The sequence below is a fragment of the Phyllopteryx taeniolatus genome, chromosome 14 (assembly GCF_024500385.1).
Source record: "Phyllopteryx taeniolatus isolate TA_2022b chromosome 14, UOR_Ptae_1.2, whole genome shotgun sequence".
Lineage (NCBI taxonomy): Eukaryota > Metazoa > Chordata > Actinopteri > Syngnathiformes > Syngnathidae > Phyllopteryx > Phyllopteryx taeniolatus.
The window spans coordinates 7,942,309-7,951,989 of NC_084515.1; the positions used below are offsets into that span (position 1 = coordinate 7,942,309).

At 39.5% G+C, this 9,681-nt stretch overlaps 1 protein-coding gene across 1 annotated transcript; it reads right to left on the minus strand.

Moving 5' to 3' along the window:
* Window positions 1-1,387: 1,387 nt before the first annotated feature.
* On the minus strand, window positions 1,388-9,083 carry ndufa13 (NADH:ubiquinone oxidoreductase subunit A13). The gene is made up of 5 exons (XM_061798144.1): window positions 8,928-9,083; window positions 7,267-7,345; window positions 7,108-7,179; window positions 2,775-2,844; window positions 1,388-1,588 (listed from the first exon to the last, which is right to left on the minus strand). Exons 1-5 carry the CDS (start codon window positions 9,019-9,021, stop codon window positions 1,469-1,471), a joined length of 435 nt encoding a protein of 144 aa, XP_061654128.1. The 5' UTR covers window positions 9,022-9,083; the 3' UTR covers window positions 1,388-1,468.
* Window positions 9,084-9,681: the final 598 nt, after the last annotated feature.

The following is a 9,681-nucleotide window of genomic DNA, read 5'->3' on the forward strand; positions in this document are numbered from 1 at the left end:
TATCGTTTTTAAAACTGATTTGTGATCGGGCCCAAAAATCCTGATCGTGTAAAGCCTACTTACACGTTATAAGCAGTTTTGTGTATTGCACCTCAAAATATGAGGTAAAAGTAAGCTTCAGATTCCCAGCAGCCCGAATGAAGTGAATTTAAAAAAAAAAAACTGCCCCAGTCCGCTGTTGCACTTTAAGCGAACAGACTCAATCGCACAAGTGAAAAAGGGAGTATTCGCAACGAGCTGTGCTAGATCAAAACTCATGCTTGCTCACTTGGCTTAACAGTGATATTTAACTTTAATAAAACAGGCTACCAAAATTATTTTTTTTGGGGGGGGGGGGGAGGTTCTGAAACTTCAATTCTGTAACCTGAGCTGAGTTTTATCAAGCTTGTTCACAGAATAAAATGGTACCGCAGAACATGTCTGTTTACGGGAAACTAAGACCATATTGTTTATAAAAACCTTTGATTAAGCATTCCAAAGTTTTACCCAATATGGGTTCTAACTCTTGGGCATCTCATTTAAGGTCCATACAAAGTAGCTCTTGGCATACTGGGTAATTTGTTGAGGAGCCACATTTGTTCCATATTGAGATGTCAATGATTCAAACATGTTCTGAAGGCTGTATCTTGTTCTATTTGGTATTATGTCGATAAGTGAATCCTTGTCTCACCTGGCGCAATCATGATCCACATTTTGTCTTTTCAGGCCCAGCTGACAGCTACAGTGAAGCCTGATAAATTATGGCTCAGAGTTGGTGTTGAGGGGGGAAAAAATACAAGCAGAGCTGAACTGACAACTCAGTGAAGGAGTTTGAACAGCTTTTGAGAATGTTTGTTCCATTGTAATTATGAAATAAACTAAGACCACTAATAGACTGGTTTTCATTCCAATGAGTTTTTCCTTGTTCACTTAGAGGTTTGCAATATTATGTACTGCTGTGGCATGAACTTAAATAGCTTTTTGGGGTTTATTGAAAATTTTTAAACTGAATTTGAAGGAAAAAAAATCTGAAATGTGGATAAAACCTTAAAGTACTAGGGTAAGTGACATTGAAAATGGGTAAACAAGCTCAAAATTAAAAGCACACTCAGTGGTAACCATGAACAATCTGCAAGCTTGAAATTGTGGTCGGTTGATCAATTTAGTCTTGGACTCAAATATTGCTTACTGACACACTAGATGTGTGAAAACATGGATAAAACCTCTTCAAAACAGTTGATGCCACAGAATAAGTGGACTAATCTGCAAACCTAAAATTGATTTACAATTTAATCTCACTGGACTAAAATGCTAACTTTGCTTACAGACTGATGTAAATGTGTATCCACCAAAAATAATACTCAAAATGAATGACTGTTGTTACAAAGAATAATGCCACTAAATTGGGTACAGAAAATGGATCTTTAATATTGAACATTTACAAAGGTTGAGCCACATGGTGTTGGGAAGTGTGCCAACCTTGGAGAATTTACACATACCACAAAAAGCCAAAGCGCTTGTGTAAAAGCTCTTCCCGCGGCCTCAGGTTGAAGAGCTCCTCAGAGAGAGGAGCCACCCAGCGCTCCGTGTGATAGACGCTCTCGCCCACCTGTGAAAAGTAGACAATGTCAACACTTGATTATGTGGAGATGGGAAGTCAAGAGTTTACTTAACTCACTACAAATGTAAATTAACTGCAGTGTTGGCATGAAATTCCAAATTGCTTGATCACACATTTGGAAATTGGAAACTGTCAAAAAAAGTTGGGCAATTCAGAGACCGATCTCTGTACAGTCAATTTTCCATACTACATTGGACAAAAATATATCCATCCATTTTCTGAGCCGCTTCTCCTCACTAGGGTCGCGGGCGTGCTGGAGCCTATCCCAGCTGTCATCGGGCAGGAGGCGGGGTACACCCTGAACTGGTTGCCAGCCAATCGCAGGGCACATACAAACAAACAACCATTCACACCTATGGGCAATTTAGTGTCTTCAATTAACCTACCATGCATGTTTTTGGGATGTGGGAGAAACCCCCCCCGCAGGCACAGGGAGAACATGCAAACTCCACACAGGCTGGGCCGGGGATTGACCCCCCATCCTCAGAACTGTGAGGCAGACGCTCTAACCAGTCGTCCACTGTGCCGCCTACTTTTACTCATACTATAATACTTTACAAATTCTACCACTATTTATACTTTCTGCTACTACTGCAGTATAAACGCAACATCTTTGTTTTTGCTCCCATTTTTCAATAGCTGGATTCAAAGATCGAAATCTTTTTCTACATACACAAAAGGCCATTTCCCTCAAACGTTCACAAATCTGTGACGTTGCACTGCGTGAGGCAAATAGTGGTCACACCAGATCCTGACTGTTTTCCTGACCCCCCCCAGACCCCCACAACAAAGCAAAACTGCACATTTCAGTGGCCTTTTATTGTGGCCAGCCTATGGCACACCTGTGCAATAATCACGCTGTCTAATCAGCATCTTGATATGCCACACCTGTGAGGTGGGATGGATTATCGACAAAGGAGAAATGCTCACTAACAGATTTATGAACAATATTTGAGGGAAATGGCATTTTGTGTATGTAGAAAAACTTTTAGTTCTTGGAGTCCAGCTCACGAAAAATGGAAGCAAAACCAAAAATGGTGCGTTTATATTTTTGTTCAGTGTATATTCCCTTTGAAGTTAGAGCTGTGCACACACGTTCCCATTTCAGGTACCTAGAAGCATGAGCAGATTGGATAAGCATAAATATGACAACCAGGATTATTATGTTTTTTACCTTCCACCCTAGAACGTCCTTCATAAGAATTGCCTCCTCTTCTAAATTTTCCCTCAACAGCCGCAAGTTCCTGCCAAAGAATGAGAACAGTTAAGATATCTAGAGATCAAAATCCACAAACAAGCCAAACTACATTGCCTTGAATGGGATACTTCTGTTTGAACTAAGGCGTTTTGAGATGAGGCCATATTACAAATAACGGAATGGTAAACTTTACTATAACTACAGTTAAAAACGGGAGAGGAATACTGTACATCTCAAAGTTGCACTTTCTATTGGTAAGCTCTGTCCTATTGGGAGAACTAGTTGTTACCAGTTAAGTTTCCTTACAGTCACAGGTTAACCAATAAATTAGCATGTTATGGAAAACCTACTTTATTTTAGTAGTTTTTTTGTTTTTTTTTAAAGTGTATGTTATATAGAGTCATAACACTGAAATATTTATTTCATCATTTTGATGATTGTAGCTTAGCAGCAGTCACCAACCTTTTAAAAAAACAAAACAAAAAAACCCTACTTCTTGGATATGGCTTGAAGCAAACGGTTTCCAGTTTGATACACTTCTGAAATAATAAATTTGCTCAAGTTGCCTTAAATTATATACTATTAATAATCTTCATATACGTGTATCTACGATACTGACCATGTTTGACATTACAACATGACAGAAATAATGGGTGCTAATTTACTGTAATTAAATTACAACCCCAATTCCAATGAAGTTGGGACGTTGTGTTAAACAAATAAAAACAGAATACAATGATTTGCAAATCATGTTCAACCTATATTTAATTGAATACACTAAAAAAGACAAGATATTTAATGTTCAAACTGATCAACTTTATTCTTTTTAGCAAATAATCATTAATTTAGAATTTTATGGCTGCAATACGTTCCAAAAAAGCTGGGACAGGGTCATGTTTACCAGTGTGTTACATCACCTTTTCTTTTAACAAGATTCAATAAACGTTTGGGAACTGAGTACACTAATTGTTGAAACTTTGTAGGTGGAATTCTTTCCCATTCTTGCTTGATGTACAGCTTCAGCTGTTCAACTGTCCGGGGTCTCCGTTGTCGTATTTTACGTTTCATAATGCGCCACACATTTTCAATCGCCGTGTTACTCCATAACCTGTATGTACCTTTCAGCATTAATTGTGCCTTCACAGATGTGTAAGTTACCCATGCCATTGGCACTAACACAGCCCCATACCATCACAGATGCTCTTTTGAACTTTGCGTCCATAACAGTCCAGATGGTTCTTTTCCTCTTTGGCCCGGAGGACACGACGTCCACAATTTCCAAAAACAATTTGAAATGTGGACTCATCGGACCACAGAACACTTTTCCACTTTTCATCAGTCCATCTTAGATGAGCTCGGGCCCAGAGAAGCCGGCGGCGTTTCTGGGTGTTGTTGATAAATGGCTTTTGCTTTGCATAGTAGAGTTTCAAGTTGCACTTACGGATGTAGCGCCGAACTGAATTTACTGACATTGGTTTTCTGAAGTGCTCCTGAGCCCACGTGGTGATGTCCTTTACACATTGATGTCGGGTTTTGATGCAGTGCTGCCTGAGGGATCGAAGGTCACGGGCATTCAATGTTGGTTTTCGGCCTTGCCGCTTACATGCAGTGATTTCTCCAGATTCTCTGAACCTTTTGATATTATTATGGACCGTAGATGATGAAATCCCTAAATTCCTTGCAATTGTACGTTGAGGAAGCTCCTTTTATTCCCAATCATGTCACCCACCTGTTCCCAATTAGCCTGTTTACCTGTGGGATGTTCCAAACAGGTGTGTGATGAGCATTCCTCAACTTTCTCAGTCTTTTTTGCCACCTGTCCCAGCTTTTTGGAATGTGTTGCAGCCATAAAATTCTAAGTTAATGATTATTTGCTAAAAACAATAGTTGATCAGTTTGAAGATTAAATATCTTGTCTTTGTAGTGTATTCAATTAAATATAGGTTGAACATGATTTGCAAATCATTGTATTCTGTTTTTATTTATGTTTAACACAACGTCCCAACTTCATTGGAATTGGGGTTGTATTTCACCCACACTGAAACTTTAGAGCATGATTTGACAGGACGGCGGCATCTTTACGTACAACTGTTAGTGCTAGCACTAGCTTGCTTGGCTACATAACGTTTTTGTTGTCTGCTTGCGAGCCGTATCGTATTAAAAGTACGTAAACATACCTCATGCAAGCCTTAAACTGATGTCCTCTCCTGTCCTGAGCACCGGTGACCACCAACACACGTTTTTCCCCATTTTGTCCTTATAATACAGTTGGCGCGATCAACTCTCGCGTTTGACAAGATAAAGCCCAATGATCGCAAAAATCAGGATGCGGTGGTATCGAAAAAATACAAGATTTTATTGCAGTAGTCTGACATTGTGCAATTGTGAAAGAACAAATTTGTCTTGTAGTCTGATCCAGGCATTACGTGTTGTCCGTCTCAGACATGTTGTCTGTCCCACACCGCCGACTTTTTTTTAATAACTTTATTGGCCATCAGATATTTACAGTACTGCGTCATAAGACACGCAACAAGGCTAAAAATAAACTAGCTTTTGGATTCAGATATACTGTGCAATAGTGATGCATTGTAACACTTCAGCCATTTGTTGGAGTAATGGTTCATTTCTTGATGCTTCATTGCCCACGAAACCACCTGCTGGCCATCTGCATAATCACAGGCAGCTGTATCTTTACCACATACAGTATGTGCTGCGTTGCATTTTTGCATCTTTTTGGCTCTTGTGAATGACTATGTATTACAAAACAATGTTTGACCAAGTAATTTCCCAACATAAAGTGTAAAATATATTATTTTTGAATGTATACTGTGTGCTTAAAATGTTCATCATCACTGATATGGCAGGTTGCATAATGTTTTTCTGTCACTTGGGAAAATGTGATGCACTTAAGAGGGCAGAGGATTTTGAAAGTGCTTATTTCGAAATAACAGTTTATCATCATTTTTGTCTTAAGTGATTCATTCAAGAGCAAGATTTTTCAATTTGGGTACAGTAATTTATCCTCTCCCAGTGAGGCCTTCTGTGAACACAATAATTACTTTCCCCATGAATAAAATAAGAAACGGTGGAAATGCAGTTTTTGATAAACAAAGGTAATGGATAAGCCTCAATGATATTTCCTTATGTGGTGCGGTCCTGCTTGGGGTTCGAACTCAGGCGACCACCATACCCCAGGTTGAGAGTCTAGGGCACCAACCGGTGGGCTATTAGACCAGGGTGCCAGGTTAGTGGGCAGCTGCCTCTTTCCAAGGATTCCGAGGAGTGACGGAATCGCTCGCTAGCTCTACTGTCCAAGCTACGTCCAAACAGCTGTCAACCCTCTCCAAACTCTATTAGACTATACAAACTACACTGTCTTTATCCAAACTGAGCTGACCACAACTCTATATAATTAAAAAAAATAAAAAAACACACATTTTGAATGGAGCCTGCATGAGGGGTTTAGACTGCTGTCAAACCACGCGGCAAACCCTGAAACGGTTCCCGAATCGGTCTCGTGGTACAGCCGGGCAGCGAGGCTTCGGTCATCATCGCTTCCGGGTCCGCCCCTAAATGAAGCAAGCCTTGATACGCGCTTTGCGGAAACGCCCCCTCCATTACTCAACACACACCTCGAAGACTTGGCACATCTTGTAACATCACTACTGTGCAAGATGGCGACGCGGAGTAAATGCCTTTTGCGGAGCTGATCAATGATGTCATTGATCGGATCATTATGACAAAGCCAATTAGCATAAAATGCTAATTACCGGCCGATACCGATCAGGCCAATAAAATCTGTGTAAAGTCTACTTTATATAATTATTTGCAAGTGTTTTCAAATGACCACTTCTACAACGTTCCTTGGAAATCACAATGTCCTATCATTTGTGAGCTGTTTTTAGAACAGACCCACGAGCAACTCATGTTGGTGAGTTGCTTACAACTGATGAAAAACCCAAATTCACCATCTCCAGAAATTTTATCATGTAACATAGAATCAGTTATTTTCAATATAGGAATTTGGTAGAAATTGGCCTTCTGAAAAAAAAAATCCCATGTTTAATAAACATGTACAATATACTGACATTTTTAATTCAACTACTGAAATTTTTTTACTTTTAAGATTTAATTTATTTTCATCCACCTGTATGATAATACACTGTCCTAAACAGCACGTTTCAGGAGTTTACATTTTGTATTTTAACCTGTTATTGTTCTCCCTGAAGGAGGACATATTTTGGTGTCTGTTTGAGGTGAGGTAAATGTGGTTCAAACTATTGACACTGTATGTGTATTTTCCCGTTACCTGCGGTCTTGCTCCGCCTGCATTAACGGCATCATAGCTATCCTGGCTTCCATCTCTTCAATCTGCAAGCGCCTGTGCGACACAAAACGCACGACATTAACCTCAACGTTCAGACGCAACGCTTTCCCCAAAATACAACGCACACACAAATGTTCCTACCTCCTCTCCCGGTTCCACTTGAAAACTCTCCAGTAGCCGAACATCATGAGGCCGATGCCAATGCCGAACATGCTATAACCTGTTGAATGAGGATTCATGAGTGTAATTGCTGAGACTAGTGGTTGCCAACCACTGTGATGAGTGCCGTGATAAATTATCCAATTTCACTGAAAATTCACTTTATATTATACAAGAAACCACTCTGCCTGAGAAAACAAAAACAAAAAAGAGAGATAGGTGTGACTTGCGAGGTGTCAATCATTTGTCACGCATTCGAGGCCTTGCTGAACTGTTCCCCCAGAAAAGCGCTGTTTTTTTCTAAGTGTTGCTATAACACTAAATGTCAATTTGAAGTTTTATTTTTAGCAAGGCAGCGGGGATCTGCCCGCTAGTGCGCAACAAATGGTTGACACCTCAGACATCATGAATTCTGTCTCTGATTGGTTGTTTTTTCTCAGGCATGGTGGTTTCTCATATATCAAATTAGAGGCACAAGATGAGCCCAGAGATTGCTGAGTTTTCTTTTAATAGATAATATTTATTATGTACAACTGTAAAGTCATAATGACAGTTTTAACAAATGTAACAAAAAGTTTTGTTTTTTTAATTGTAAACTCCCCGTTTAAGTGGTCCGAAAATTATTTTATAACAGATTATGTCTTTGGTCACCAAGCTATGCCAGCGACATATCGTGACAGAACAATTTAATGCTCTTCCACTAAATGGATCAACATACAATTACTCTGTGTAGCCACTACCATTCCAACAACAGAATCATAGCTTTGCTTGTACATTTATGAGTTAACTGCAGAGGTGGGAGACTTGAGTCATGTGACTTGACTCAACCAACCAAAATTATCACGCAAACCCGATAAAAGGATAATCAAGGATTAGAACATTTAAATAGAAAAACAGTGATGGAAGAGGACCTTTAACCCAAGTAATGATTTGACTTCCTTGAAATTTAGTTGGGACTTGGCCGTCTTGATTTTTTGCCACAGTAATATGAGACTTGCTTGAAACTTTACAGTCAAGACTTGAGACATACTTATGATTTGTACCTCCATCCATTCACTTTCTGAACCGCTTAGCCTCACTACATGTGACTTAATCCCACCTCTACTAATTGAAACAAGATTGTCATTATTTAAGTATATATACTTTAAGTGACATTTTTTATGCTTGGTGGTGGTGCAGTGAGCTTTTTCTAACACAAAATGTGCTTTAGCTCAATAGGAGTTTGGGGGAAACACTGGCTTACATCATTAATTTTGTTAACTAGAACTCAACGTTGGTGTAATCTCACTCTTTATTGCCAACATAATGATACAATGCAACTTTGTGTTTCAGCCTTCCATTAAAGATTAAAGGCACTAATTTCCCATAAGGAATAAAGCCCAACTTTACTCCTTTAACTCGAACATGGCACAAAATCATTACTCTTCAATGAACAAAATATCAACATACGAGTGTAGTATCTGTTTCTATTTTGAAGAGTATTTTAAACAAAGACACTGCTTCACATTCGAGCCTTGAGTGGATCCCATCCCCGCTAGCCTTTTTAGCATTAGCATTGTGCTGTATGAAGTAAGGACAGCCCGACGTGCTTTACGTGCGTGGTAGTCTGTTAATTTAGCAAGATGCGAGTGAAAGGCGTGTACCCGAGAGTCCTCTTTTGGGTAGATTTCTCTTGTAGTCGAAGGCGGCATAACCTCCCGGAGGAGGCATGTCCTGCTTCACCTTGGAGCCCGCCATCTTGCCCCGGCCTCCTCCACCTCCTCGGTGCAACAAAAAAACCAAACAAAAAAAAAACACTTCTTCTCTTTGAAGAAGAAATCCCAGTTGCACTCGGACGCCCTCACATGGCTGAACTGAAAAATAAGCACTTGCTTCGTGAGCCTACACACTGCGTCATTCCTGCGGATCATGCGTTTGATAGATTTGTTTGCCCAATGCAATTTCAGCCTCTATGTACGACATCTCCATGTCAATCTAATCTGCCCATGACTTTCAGAATAGTGCTGGCCTACTATCGAATCAGATTTGTGCCAAAAAATAATCAAACAAAACTTCTTAAAATATAGTATATTAAGCAAAAACGAGGCAGAGGTTTTATTCCTAAAAAGTATATTTAACATTTTAGTTAGCCACATTAGCATTATGCACAATTTTAAAATGTACACTCCACGTAAATAGAGGACAATACCTACGGAAGCGTATTCAATACAAATATGCGTTTTAATGATTCAATTAAAATATATGGCACATAAAAGTTTAATAAAAATTGTTCCTAAATAAAAGTTTGAAAAACTTTGCTCTAGATGGGGGAGAAAAAGGGTGGGTTTTGTCAGGAAAGGCGTCCGGCATAAAAACTGCCAAATAAATCATGAGTGATTCGCTTTGGCAACCCTTGAC